At 38.1% G+C, this 15,286-nt stretch overlaps 1 protein-coding gene across 1 annotated transcript in view; it reads right to left on the reverse strand.

Annotated features, from left to right (window-relative positions):
- Positions 1 to 15,286, reverse strand: part of kl-2 (dynein heavy chain 2, axonemal kl-2) — a 638,176-nt gene that overhangs the window by 82,382 nt on the left and 540,508 nt on the right. The window contains exons 74-75 of the mRNA XM_068229141.1: positions 8,207 to 8,398; positions 5,178 to 5,365 (exon numbers count right to left, since the gene is read on the reverse strand). Of these exons, the coding sequence (XP_068085242.1) occupies positions 5,178 to 5,365; positions 8,207 to 8,398 (380 nt within the window). The remainder of the gene's footprint in view (positions 1 to 5,177; positions 5,366 to 8,206; positions 8,399 to 15,286) is intronic.

Genomic DNA, 15,286 nt, shown 5'->3' on the forward strand with positions numbered 1-15,286 from the left:
AAAGAAAGATTTTGTTTTATGCAGGGATAGAGAAGATTTTCAAAATATTCCTCCCACCTGTCCAGTTATTTCCTGGGATCTACTATGGGTTCACCTGATTTACCAAAAACACAACTCATTTCCTTTTTTCCTCCCTCTTTTTCCAACCCTTTCTAAGATACTTTATTACTTTCCAAAAAGGTTTCCATGCTGCTTGACTAGTCTTCCCTGTTATTACCAAACTCTTCCCATGACTTCTTCTTCTTGGATTCAACAATTATTCGTTTCACTCTGTTTCACCGGGCGAGCTGGCCATGTGGTTATGAGCGCGCGGCTGTGAGCTTGCATCCGGGAGATAGTGGGTTCGAATCCCACTGTTGGCAGCCCTGAATATGGTTTTCCGTGGTTTCCCATTTTCACACCAGGCAAATGCTGGGGCTGTACCTTAATTAAGGCCACGGCCACTTCCTTCCAACTCCTAGGCCTTTCCTATCCCATCGTCGCCAGAAGACCTATCTGTGTCGGTGCGACGTAAAGCAACTAGCAAAAAAATAGCACTCTGTTTCTTTCATCTAGGTACAATTCCCTATCTGCATCAGTCCTTGTTTGGAGCCATTTCTGATACATCTTCTTTTGAAGTTCACCTTTTCCCATCATTACACATAGTTGTTTCTAGACATTCTCTTGCTGTTTCTACTACAGCATTCCTGTATGCCACCCATTCTATTTCTATATCCTGAACGTGCTTACTGTCTAATGTTTGGAACTTTCCACTACTATCCATGTACTTCTGTCTAATTCCTCATTCTGGAGGTCTGTCCCTTTTTGTCATCAGATGACAGTGTTAGGTTTACCAATTAAAAATCAGAAACACCCCACTAAATCATATATTTTTACTATTTATTCAGAAGAAAAAACAAGCACTTCTATATGTCAGCCATTCACATTTTTTTTTTCAACACCCACACACTCTCTCTAACCCAGACATCTCTCTCTACTGCCAACCCTATCATATTAAATTTAATTTCAAATATGTTACAAACTCAACATCCTCCCACCTTGAGTTGTGAATAAATGAACACTTGTGAAAAAATATCACTCAATCCTCAAATCTTTTGGGTTTAATCACCAGTCTCCCACTACTAGTTTTCAGTTTGGAGCTATCGGTCGATGATTTAATTGTCCTTCGGTCACTTTCTTTCTTTTCACACAGCTTAAATTGTCTGAGGACGTGGTCTTCTGCAGATGTCACTTTGAGTGGGTATACCTTCTGCACTGGTCTCACGAGTACCCCTCTTTCAGTCTTCAGACGAACAAGTCTCACAACACCACCTTTGCCAGGGATAACTTCCATCACTCTTGCCAACGACCAATTCAGTTTCTTAGGGTTGTCATTGTCTACTAGTACTACTTCATCCACGAAGGGTTTGTACTGACTTTTTGTAGGGTGGTTCTTCTGAATTAGTTGTCCAAGATATTCATTCCTAAACCTAAACCTTAAAGTTTCTTTTATTTTCTGTCTATATCTGTATCCTTTGTCGAATCTTACATTGTCTATCATGTCGATATCGGGCATTCCAACCTCCTTGACCTCTTGCAGAAACATTGCAGGGGTTAATGCCATCAGGTCACTCCCATCATTGGCCGAGAATTCATCACAGCTTCGATGTCACACAAGACTGTCATCATTTCTTGGTACGACAAGCATGAATTTCCCAGAACTTTCCTGAGCATTTGTTTGAGAACACCAATCAACCTCTCCCACCAACCTCCCCACCATGGTGCAGTGGGAGGATTAAATTTCCATTCAGTTTCATTTGCAGAACTATATTCAACAATTTTATCCCACTGAATGGTCTCCAAGGCATTACAGACGCCATGAAAATTCGTCCCATTATTACTGTAGACTATTGCTGGCTTTCCACGTCTGGATACAAAGCGTCGAAAAGCTTCTAGGAATGTTGAGGTAGCCAAAGATGTCACAAGCTCCAGATGGACCGCACAAAAAACAGCACACATGAACAAACAGACCCAGGCTTTCTCTCCTCCTCTCAAAATCAAAGGTCCTGCAAAGTCTACCCCTGATATCTCAAAAACCGAAGCCTCTCTCACTCTGTCAACGGGTAGATGAGCCTGTTCCGCTTCAAGATGTTTTCCATGCTATCTTCGGCAGACAACACATGATGCGATTGCACTCTTCACAGTTCTTCTTCCACCGAGGATCCAGTATTTCTGTCGGAGCCCTCTGAGCAGAATCTGTGTACCAGCATGACATAACTCTTTGTGTTTTTCCCTAATGAGAGCACGAACTAAAGCATGTTTTGCAGGAAGGATAATAGGACAGCGGAAAGCGTAATCATCCCGACGTGCTATTATCTTTGTTTTCAGTCTCATCACTCCCTCGTCATCAGTGAAAACACAGAGTGTGCTAAATCTCTCGTCCTTTACATCTACAAAACACTCTTTTTGTATGAACTTCATCACAATTTTCTCCGCTCTGGTCATCTCCTCAACTGATAGTTATGCGTATATCCTAGTTAATTTTTGCTGTCGACAATTGTGCAGAAATCTTAAGATCCACCCCATCATGTGAACTGTTTTCCGAAAACTCGAGAAATAGTCGAGATGCCACTCTTGCGTATTTGACTTATTTTCTATGGCGGTCATAGTGTTGAATTTTCTTCTTTTTTCTTCGAACACTTCTTCATCGTTTCTTGTAACTTCAGAGCAGGGCCATTGAGTAGGGGATTGTTTCAGCCATTTTGGACCCTCCCACCATCTCTGTTCCAGTAAATGCTTTGGATCACATCCTCTTGATGCCAGGTCAGCTGGATTCATGGTTCCTGGAACATGTTGCCACTGTTCAATTCTGGATACTCTTCGGATTTCTTGAACTCTATTCCATACGAAAGTTCCCCAAGGTTTGTCTAATTTTATCCAGGATAACACTGTCGATGAGTCACTCCAATCATGAACAATAATTTCTGTTAGGTTCACCAATTAAAAATCAGAAAACACCCCGCTGAAATCATATATTTTTACTATTTATTCAGAAGAAAAAACAAGCACTTCTATATGTCAGCAATTCACATTTTTTTTTTTCAACACCCACACACACTCTCTAACCCAGACATCTCTCTCTACTGCCAACCCTATCATATTAAATTTAATTTCAAATATGTTACAAACTCAACAGACAGATTTTACTTTCTCTATCCTAGACCCTGAGATACTTAGTTCACTATAGATCAAATAGTGGTCTACATCATCAGAAACTCTCCAGAATATCTGCACATTCCTAACAGATTTCCTGAATTCAAAGTCAGTTATGATAAATATAGTCTATTATGATTCTGGTGCCGTTGCCTTCCCACGTGTAGCAGAGAACAGCCATATGCTTGAAGAATGTATTTGTAACTGCTAATTCTATACTAGTATAAAAGTCCAGTAAATACTTCCCATTCCTATTATATTTCATATTTTCCCTACATTTACCCAACATTTTCTGATATCCTTCAGTTCTATGCCCAATTCTTGAATTGAAATCGCCCATTAGTCTATGGTTGTCTTAGACTTAAGATTTGTTCATGGGTTCCTTTTCCTTTCATGAATCCAGTCTGGACTTTAGGAATTTGGTTCTCTAAGAATGTTCGGAGTTGTCTCTGTAGGCTATGAAGCATAACTTTAGTGGCATGTGAAATCAAAGCAATTAAGTAATAATTTCCACATTTTTTCCTCGATCCCTTCTTATGGATTGGGATAAAGGTGGATTGTTCCAATTCCTCTGGCCATCTTCTAGAATTCCATACTGCCTGGCAGATTTTCAACAGCATTTCAATTCCAGCATCACCTGTAGCCTTTAAGACCTCTGCACTTATTCAGTCGATCAATCAATGAGGGCAGTAGAATACATCAATGGTACCCCCTGCCTGTTGTAAGAGGGAATTAAAAGGGATGAGGGGCTCTTAACTTGGTAGCATGAGTTGGTGAACACAGGGCCCCTAGCTGAGTCCTGGCATTGCTTCCACTTACTTGTGCCAGTCCTGCACTGGTCAACTCTTGTTCTTTTCCGACCCTGACAGTATTACGTTTGGAAACCTAGGAAGTCTTTCGTTTTCATGCCCTTGGCCGATACCTTCATTTTTTGAAGGAGGATGGCTGCCTAATTGTAATTCCTCTTAAAACAATAATCACCACCACCACCTTGCTATAGTGACTCCAGTGTACAAGGTGATATACATAATGTGGATAATGACAGGTCACTTAGCTTGACAGAGTCTAGTAATGTTTGATAGAAGTGGTGGTTGATGGTACTCTTCAGGTATCAAGTAATTCTGGTGTGGGTCCCATACACTGGAACCATAATCTAAATGAGGTCTTACCAGAGACTTACACGTTCTCTCCTTTACATCCTTACTCCAATGTCTGAATGCTCTCATAACCATATGAAGAGATCTGTACTCTTTACTTACAACCTTGTTTATGTGATTTCTTCAATGAAGATCTTTCCTTACATTAACCCATAAGTACTTTGTGATCCCTGTGAGATGTATTCACCCCATAAATACAGTAATTGAAACAGAGAGGACTTTTCCTCTTTGTGAAACTTACAACCTGAATTTTCATCCCATTTACCATTATACCATTGTCCGCTGTCCATACATAACATTGTCGAGGTCTTTTTGCAGTTGCTTACAATCCTCTAACTTATGTACTACTCTATACAGTATAACATCATCTGCAATGAATGACTTACTGTTCAATTCCCAGCTCATGACCCTAGTGGAAAGAGGAAGTGAGGGAAGAGTGGAAGAGAATGAGATGTGTAAGTAGGAGTGCATTTTTAAGTGATAATTCTGGATTACAAGTTCATACAAGTAGCGTAGAAACAATGACCTTCTCTCTCAGAATCAGAGTCTGAATTAATCCAACTACTGGAGTAGGGTAAGTAAAATGTTTTATAACTGAATTAGTAATTACAGCAGTGGAACTGTCACCAGTCTGTCACTTCAGGCTGTTAATACTTCCTTATGACAACTTCCTGTATTCCTCTCAGGAGTCTCAAGCCCAGCATCGAAGAGTAGCATTGTAATCAAAGTTGTTTTAACTTCAGGCCTTTCCTTAAATTATTAAAGAATATGGACTGAAGGCTAACAAATTCTACTGAAGAGCTACTTATAGACTAGTTTTTAACTCACATATATGAGTCAGCGGTGAGCACATCATCATTGAAGTACTGATTGATGTAAGTCGTGAGAAGCCGTCGGTCCCAGTCATCTGTCACGTGACCACCATAGACAACACCAGCTATGAGGTACTTCAGAGCATCCCAAGGTGTCTGATCAGCGTATTCATCCAGGTATATGGTAAGAAGATTCTCCGCAACCTGCCAATATATTTTTCTTTTATTATCTGACAAAAACCTTTAATCCCTTCTACAGTAATATTATCAAGTTCCATAATATCATTTCCTAGCACATTTCATGTTTTGTACAACTACTCAGCAAGCATCCTAGAGGTTGACTGATTTCAAGTCCACAGATAGGCACTGATTTTAAGATTAGACGAATTTAAAGTAGTAATGGATTACAAAAATTAGTTTACAGGTAAATGATAAAAAGACACATTACATGGTTGTACAGAGACCAAATCATGAGGAGGTTGACAGATTGCCTTTGAAGATTGGGAAATATATATTTAAAAGAGTAGAGTAGTTTAAATTCCTTGGTGTATTAATCAATGAGCAAAATTGAAGGCAACAGAAACACCAAGCTAGAATTAAGAATACAAACAAGGCATTTTAGTCTATGAGCCCTATATTAGGCTTCAAGTTTTTAACAAAGAAAGCAAAAATGATTATCTATAATACAATCATTCGACTAGTACTTCTGTATGGTTCTGAGACATGGAGTATATCCAACAAAAAACAGCAGCAGTTGCAAGTCTTTGAGAATAAAGTTTACAGAAATATATTTGGCCTATGGTTCAATCCTCTCGAAGCTGGCAGAAAAGATCTAATTATGAGATTTATAAACTCTCTCAACAACACACTATAATTGGTGTGATAGAATCCATCAGACTGCGCTGGGCTCGACATGTACTGCGGATGCAGGATAAAAGAGCACCAGTAGATCTATACAAGGGATCTCTTAATGGGAAAAGACTTTCAGAAAGTCCCCAAAGCACCTGGAAGAAGGAGATCAACAAGGTATGCAGGAACCTCCAAACTGATAACTGGGAAGAGCGGGCTCAAGATCGAAAAGGATGGAGGAGGATTGTGGGATCAGCACGGGAACTTCACGTCCCTCAGAAGCTGAGTGAGTGAGTGAGTGAGTGAGTGAGTGAGTGATAGTAGCAAAAGCTGAACAATTGAACATCATATTACCGTACTTGCTGATGTTATTATTTCAGGAAAAGATGGCAAAGAGGCTCAAGAACAGCTAAATATAGTAAGGGGAAATATTTAAGAATGTTGAATGAAGATCTGAGTGGGAAAGAGCAAGATACTGATGATGACACAAGGAAAGATAGAAGGGAAAGGTGGGTATAGATCTAGAATTGGCAGAGGCTTTCATGTATTTGGGAAGTAAACCAATGCAGAATACAAGACTTAATGCTGAGATTAGCAAATGGATTCAAGCTGGAGGGTGCTTCTATCTCATTGTACAAATATTACAGTATTATTGGATAAAGAAGTACCAAAGAAATCAAACGAAACTATGTATAAGATGTATTTACATACCCATAAAAATATATGGAGCAGAAACCTGGTCAATGGCCAAAGGAGATCAGAGCTGAATGTAGGCAGCAGAAATGAAATTCCTGAGAAGTATGGTGCAAGTAACAAGAATATGCAAAGTGAGAAATGAGGAAATACAAAAAGAAATTAAAGCAGGAACATTATGTGAAAAAGTAGTGAAAAGCAGGCTTAGCTGGTTTGGACATGTTAAAAGGATAAGTGATTACAGAATGTCAAAACAGACTATGGGAAGGCAAATGAAGAGGAAGAGGGACAGAGAATGCCTAAGATTCAGATGGATGGACTCAGTCCAAAATAGCACGAGACTGAAGAACTTGGATTGGAACACAATGTTGGATGTGGAGTGGTCAATTGATAGAAGAAAATGGATAGGAACCGTATTTGTCTCTACCTGGCCATAGCTGGAAAATGGTTATTGAAGAAGAAGAAGAAGAAGCTAAATATATCAGATAACTTGAATTCAACAAAATGTAATGGAATACAACAAAATGTTAAAGATGTTGTAAAATTAAACTTTGTAACATGATTAAAACCAGTTATAATAATAGGATATGACCAGAAACTTAAATACAAGATATTTAGTGGATAATTAACCCAGAGGCATAATTGGGAATTACTGTGAGAAAATGTAATTAGTGATTCTTAAATCACAAATGATGATAGATTTAGACCAGGAAAATTGTGATAGGGTTTAATTTGGACCAGATGATCAGAAAAGTAATGTAAGTAATTTGTAAATTTTTTATACAACTCATATGAAGTTATATTTGTAATCAGTCACATGCACTGTGGAGGTTTTTTGAGTTTTGACATGTATTTGAGTGAGCGTACACAGATTAATTTCTTTTATGGCAAATTTAATTTTTAATTACATCAGGATAACTTACAAATCAGTTCAATGAGTGAACAATTTACTTGTGTGGAGTAGAATAAATTTATTTCAATGTATTTTTTTGTTAAACCATGATGTGAGGTTAATTATTTTGATTCTTTGTCGTTTATTTTAGAATAATAATCAAGGTCATTGGTTTGAACAGCAAGTTTATCTCAAATTACATTGTGTTCAAATTTATGTAAATTTCTGAGTGGATTAATGAACTTTGACACCATTAAGAAATTATTTTTGATTTATCATCAGAAATTACTTGTGAGATGCCATGTTGTTACTAAATGTTAGCCTTATTTCAATTTGTGTTTATTTCTGTTGTTGTCGTCAACCCCATCCTTTTAATGCTTCTGATAATTGAACAGCCAGCAGTACAAATGGTCCACCTTGGGATCTCTCATGTTGCCTGGCTGAGCTATGCTCAGGAAAAAAAGTGGCTACTATATACACATGGATAGAACTACATTAACTTACACAAAGTGTTGATTATACTAAAGCACTTTTTGTTCCTTCTCCATATGTTGATGTCATCAATGTTGGCACTAAAGGGGTTAAATTTATGGTTGCACTATGATACTTACATCAAAGTCAGAATCATTGAAACTATACACAACATTCCACCCAAGTTGCAGGAACTTCTTACGCTCCAGGAGGATGCCATGGAAGAAACAGAGGGAGAAGAGCAACCGGCGGTATTTATGTTGGGTCTGACACACAGTAAACCTTTCCTCAGTCATCAGCTGGTATAGCCTCTTTAAGTTTGCTTTCAGTCCCTATAACATAAAATCAAGGATTAAGACACTATCCAAGTGACTGAATGTTTTTATGTTTCAAATCAAAGAATATTTAGAAAGCATCATCATTTATTACTACGGCAGCAACTCAAAAGACCTGCACCGGGCCTCTTTGGAGGTCATACGCCATCATTACCATTTATTACCCTAAAATATCCTTTAAGGCGTATGCTGGAAGACAACAGTTACAATAACTGACGGTCACAATCGCATGTACTGTTCACATAATTGAGCCCATCTTCTTCTGTCCCTTGCATCCTCCACAGTAGCTGCTTACTCCACCTGGTGCAACCATAATTTCATCCTTCCACCCCATTCTTGGTGATCATTTTCCAGAAGGCTGAAAACTGAACTCTCTGTTTTGGAGATTTCCCTCTTTACTTCAAACATGCTCTAACCACTGCAGTTCTTTCTTTCCTATTGTCTTACTAATATCTGGTTGCCCAAAGTATAGTATAGTATAGTTACTTAATAATATTTTGGCTTCCTTAATCTGATAGTCTAAATTATCAAGAATGAATTGTCAAGTGAGAGGATCGAGCAGAACCTGAGTTGGTGATCTCTTGCCTATATCTCTCATCTAACATGAAATTTCAAACTCACTGTCATTGTCAGAGCCTGGATTTCCCCATCATTTAATGTCTTATATGAAAGTTATGCGTCAACACGGAAATAAAGATAATTAATTATGCTTCTAAATGTAAGCAGACCGGGTAAGTTGGCCATGCGGTTAGGGGCGCACGGCTGTGAGCTTGCATCCAGGAGATAGTGGGTTTGAATCCCACTGTTGGCAGCCCTGAAGATGGTTTACCATGGTTTCCCATTTTCACGCCAGGCAAATGCTGGGGCTGTACTTTAATTAAGGCCACAGCTGCTTCGTTCCAACTCCTAGGCCTTTCCTTTTCCATTGTCACCATAAGACCTATCTGTGTTGGTGTGATGTAAAGCCACTAGCAAAAAAAGAAAAAGTAAGCAGAAAGATGATCCTTTGTAAGACACACGTTGATAAGCATGTTTAACTATGTTTGATAGTCCTTGTAATTGCTCATTTTGCAGGAAAACATTTTTGGTTGCTTATATTATGATTTTGAATTCCAATGCCATATTTTACCAAAACAGTTATATGGAAAGTGTATATTTCACTCCTAGCCATCATTTTTCAATTAGCACTGATTTCCTATTTATTGGCTATTGTTGAATGCGTAAAAGAAAAGCAAAGGTTTGATATGAGTGTAAAAGTGGGAAACCTTGAGTTGTTGTGAAATTTAGCTGTGTGGTTAAAATTAGGAGAAAAGCTTGGAATTACCTGCCGCACAACCTTCCAGTTTTGTGCCCGATGCTCTTACCAATTGAGCTATGGTGGCCTAGGTGATATTAGTTCTATTGCAAAGAAATAGCCTGCAAAGGGTGACTTGTACACACTCTACAGTTGTGGTGGTGGTGATTACTATTTTAAGAGCAAGTACAACTAGGTAACCATCCTCTATATATAACATTAATCAGAGAGAAAGAATGGAAGGGATCAGATACTTGAAAAAATGAAGATATCGGCGAAAGGAAGACAAAGGCCACGAACTGCGTGAAAATGAAAGACTCCTTAGGCCTCCATACATAATACCGTTGGGGTCAGAAAAGAACCAGAGCTGACCAAGAGTTGACCAAGGGAGGTCAGATAGGATAGATGAAATGCCGTGTGGCCTCCGGAGAGGCCTGATGTGGGTCTTTTGATTTGACGCCCATAAGTGACCTGCATGTCGTGATGAGGATGAAATGATGATGAAGACGGCACATACATCCAGTCCCCATGCTAGAGGAATCAACCAATTATGGTTAAAGTTCCTGACCCTGCCGGGAATTGAACCCGGGACCCCTGTGACCAAAGGCCAGCACACTAACCCCTAAGCCATGGAGCTGGACAGACAGGATAGATGAAAGTGACAAACCTGGCACAAGTAAGTGGAAGCAATGCCAGGATACAGCTAAGGGCCACGTGGTCGCCAATCCATGCTGCCAAGTTAAGAGCCCCTGGGGCCCTTTTTAGTTGCCTTTTATGACAGGCAGAGGATAGCGTGGGTGTTATTCTACCACCCCCACCCACAAGGGGACTACAGTTGTGATGGTAATAGTGCCAGATCTGTAACTCAGATCATTTCCAACACAACTAATATAACCTAGGCCACCATAAGCTAAACTGTAAAGAGCATCCGATGCGTGATTGAAAGATTGTGGGTTCGGATCCCACTGGCCATTTTTGTCATGTACTATCGATATGTACTGAACGTGACCTAATATGTTGGAGGTTTATTTCGAGTACAATACGGTCGTGAAAATGAAATATTCATCGAACTGGCCCTCAATGGGTGACTTTTTGCAGTCCACAGTTGTGATGGCAGTAATACCTGACCTGTAGCTTAGATCCTTTCAAATAGAACCAATTTGACCAAGACCACTATAATTCAATTGCTAAGAGTATCCGATGCAAAATTGGAAAGTTGTGAGTTTGTATCCCACTGTGTCTGGTTGGCCATTTTTGTTTTGTACTTAACATCTCTTCGAGATGTACTGAATGCAATCTAATGTGATTAAAGTTTATTTAGAGTATACTGATTATTGGAAAATGAAAAGTCTACAAATCCATGATCCAACCAGTTGCACTCTATGGGTCGGAATGCTGGCCTACAACTAAGAAGCACGACCAGGTTTTACATGGTATGGAGATTAAAATATTACTTTGGTCACTGGGTCTCACAAGACTGGATCATGTCAGAAAAGAAGATGTCCGAAGGTAATTGGGAGTGGCACCTATCCCACAGATGATGCAAGAAGCATGACTTAGATGGTATGGTCATGTCTTCCGAAGCCCTACAGAATAGATACATACAGCCCTCCAATTTGATCCTGGAGGTTCTCAGTCCCGAGGTCATCCCAAGGAGTGATGGTTCAACTGCATCAAGGAAGATGCGTCTTGTAGGCATCACTGAAGCTGATCAAAGGAAGTGGAGAATGGCACGTTTAAAAGCGGACCCTCCACCAATGTGCGACAAAACGCTAGGAAAGAATCGCAAGCTGTCCACTTCATGGTCGTATCGATGAGTATAATCAACATATTAATCTAAAAAGCCACCTAATCGATACTTTATTTCTTTTGCCTTTGGCAAACTTAAAAATGCATTAACAAACACAGTACATGTTTCGACCACTTAGTGGTCATCTTCAGCTGTATATAAAAAATCTTAGATGATAACATTTAAAAGCAAGCACATTGGATCTTAAAACTATATCCCATGGGAATCCAAAAACTATTGTTCTAGATGCTTTAAATGAAATGGAAGATGGGGGGGGGGGGGATTGGGGGTAAGGAGATTTATGTGAATGATACTTAAATTACAGTATCGTTTACAATTGTGTTAAAAAAAAAAACTTAAGTGATGAAAAACATATTTAAAATATTTAAAAGCGTCTATGGTAAAATTCTTTTTGATAACATTAGGTGGCGTGAATAAAAAGTTTGTGTTTGTAATAATCTTCAGGCATATGTGAGAAAAATAATAACTTAATTAAAATTCGCATCTGTGGTGATGTTAAACACTTTGTTTTTAATAAACATACTTTAAAATATTCTAAAGTGTTTATGGCAAGGCACTTATTCAAAAACACTTATGCTTGAAAGAAAGTTTATGTCATATGCACCAGTCTTCAGGTATTTATTGTTTATATTTAATAACTTCCTTGAGTGATATTCTTGTGGTTAAAAGGCCGTGTTGACTGTTTAACTTCCGAGAATTGCTCTTCGGAATGTGATAAAAGAAATTGTGTTAGTCGTTTAACTTGCTAAAACCCTGTGGTGGCTTCTGTTATATAAAATGGCGATCTGATTCGGGCAGCTTGCCTCGCGATCTGTAACCAGCAGGAGATCGTAATATATTAAAACATGACATATGATAAAGGTAAAAAGCTCCGAATTCTAAGTAGATAGCGGGAAGATATTTGTATTCGAGATTGCGTGGCCTTGACTTACCTTATCTGGCAAATGTTTAATCCGCGTTGCCTTGGAGAACTGCCTTCGTGCACGACCTAGTGTGATAGCGGTGTGACATGGTCTGATTGTTCGTGGAATATTCCGGAGAAAGGGGAAGTAGAGTTGTGTCGTCATCTAGTACGTCTTGTGAGGGGGGAGGGATTACTGGTTGTGTTTCAGTGACGTCGTGTTCGAGTATTTCATTTGTTTGTCTTGTTTGTTTACTGTTTACCATTTCCACGTATTTACTGAATTGTTTGTATAGGAGGTTTTTTTCGTTCGTTTCATTTAGATTCCGTTCCCTGTTCTCTAGTTTATCGAGAGTAATGTGGATGTTTTCTAGGTTATTCATTAAACTTCCTTTATTAATCCTACTGATAATTTGGAGATCTTGTCTGATGTTAGTGAAATTGTGATTTGCCTCCTTCATATGAGCTCCCATAGCAGAGTATCTTCTGTATTTCTCTGCATTAACATGTTCCTGATATCTAATTAAAAAGCTCCTCCCAGATTGCCCCACGTATGTTTTTTTGCACTGGGTACATGTCAATCTGTAAATGCCAGATTCCTGGAATTCGTCATCTTTAAGTTTATTGACTTTATTGTGATTAAAAAATCTGTGTTTTGTATTGTTGTTGGTTGAGAAAGCTATTTTGGTATTGTGCTTCTTAAACAAATTCGTGATTTCATAAATCCTCGGGTTATTAAAGGTGAATTTGACGTATTTCTTTGCATTCTCCGATTGTTGCTTTAGTTTAATTTGTTGTTGATATTTGCACTTAGTAATGATTTTGTTAATGAATTTCAAACTGAAACCATTATGTAAGGCTTGTTGACGAATAAAAGATAGTTCCTTCTTTCTGTCTGTATCTGTTAACAGGATTTCAAAAGCCCTGTTGACGAAACTGTAGTAGGCGGATTTCTTTTGTGAAGTGGGATGTAAAGAATCGCTTTTAATTGTAGTCAGTGTAAAAGTGGGTTTTCTGTGTATTTTAAACTGGAAATGGTTGTTTATCTGAATTGTTTGAATATCTAGAAAATTGAGTGTACCTTCTTCTTCTTCTTCTTCCGCTGTAAATTTAATGTTTGGGTCTAAAGTATTCAAGGTATTTAGAATACTTTGACTGTCATTAAGTTCTTTGTTTATAATGACAAAAGTATCATCAACAAAGCGTACCCAGAAATCTAGTCCTTTAATGTGGCCTACTATCTGAGTGTATTCCAAGTGATCGAGGTATATGTTAGCTAAAATTCCGGATGCCGGTGCTCCCATAGGTAGTCCGTCTTGCTGATAAATTTTATTATTAAAAGAAAAGAAATTATGGTTCAATACGAATTCCAGGATAGTTATGAAGTTTTCTATTTCAGGTTTACTGATGCGTTTGTGGTCTAATAAATTAGTTTTTATAATCTTGATAGTGTCTTTTATAGGAATGTTCGTATACATGTCTTTAATGTCGAAGGAACTTGTTACGTGAGAACAAGTTAATTTGAAATCTTCAGCGGCCTTACAAAACTCTTTAGAGTTTTTTATCGGGGTTTTGGTATAAAAAACATAGTTTTGGGACAAAAACTTATGAATAAATTGAGAGGCTTTGTACGTAGGACTTTTCCGAAAATTAATTACTGGTCTAATAGGTACGTCCTTTTTATGTAATTTAGGCATAGCTCTTGCCTTAGGAAGTTCAGGGTTCATCTTTGTGAGTTTATGGACTTCTTGGTCATTTAAAAGGAAGGTGCATTGCTTCAGTATTCCTTTCAAATTCCTTTGGATTTTTAGGGTGGGGTCTTCCTCAATTACCTTAAACTTGTTACTATTGAAAAAAGTTTCTGTTTTCTTAATGTATTCGGTTTCATTTAATATTACCACTGTTCCTCCTTTGTCGGCTTTTGTTATAACTACGTCATTTTGCCTAATTTTACGCTGAAGATCCTTCTCAACTTTTGAAATGGTGGAATTAGTTAATAATCCTTTAATTACGGAGGGAATCTTTTTCTTTGCTTCGTACCGTACATCATTTTGAATGTCAACTGGAAGAGTTTGTATGGCCGTTTCTGTTTCTGCTAACGTTTGTATTAATTCTAGTTTGTTGTTGATACTTTGCCAATTATGATTTGGTCCTTTGCCTAATATTTGTAGTTCTTGTTCTATAAAAGTCATGTTAGACAATTTTTTTACAGGGGGTGGGAATTTTTCACAACTGAAAGGTGTTTTAGGTTGAGGCTTATATTGTTTAGTTAGGGCATTGCTTTTTAGGTTTTCTAACTTCTTATTCAATGTCGCCTGTTTCTTGTTCATTAGACTCTCTATTTTATCTCTACAGTATTTTTGCACAGAATCCCATTCTAACGGTACCAAATTTATTGACGCTGAAAGGTGCGCTAGGTAAAGTTCCTTATTAAGGAAGGATTTCTTCCTATACATAAATTTGATTTCTCTTTTAAGCCATAGACGGTTAACTGTTTTCTGGGTTGAAATTTGGAATACTGAGCGTATACTGTTTCTTTGTGTCCCTTTTAAGAATTTAGGAACCAGGTTGTTATTCAAACATTCTTTCAGGAATGTTATATCTGTGCTTACTTTTGCAAGTTTCATCTTTAGTTTAAGATAGATGTTCGTACTATTTCCTGCTTGGTTAGCATTCGTATTGCAAGCTGTCCACTTCATGGCCGTATCGATGAGTATAATCAACAAATTAATCTAAAAAGCCACCTAATCGATACTTTATTTTTTTTGCCTTTGGCAAACTTAAAAATACATGAACAAACACAGTACATGTTTCGACCACTTAGTGGTCATCTTCAGCTGTATATAAAAAATCTTAGATGATAACATTTAAAAGCAAGCA

Source organism: Anabrus simplex, chromosome 9 (genome assembly GCF_040414725.1).
Source record: "Anabrus simplex isolate iqAnaSimp1 chromosome 9, ASM4041472v1, whole genome shotgun sequence".
NCBI classification, from domain to species: domain Eukaryota; kingdom Metazoa; phylum Arthropoda; class Insecta; order Orthoptera; family Tettigoniidae; genus Anabrus; species Anabrus simplex.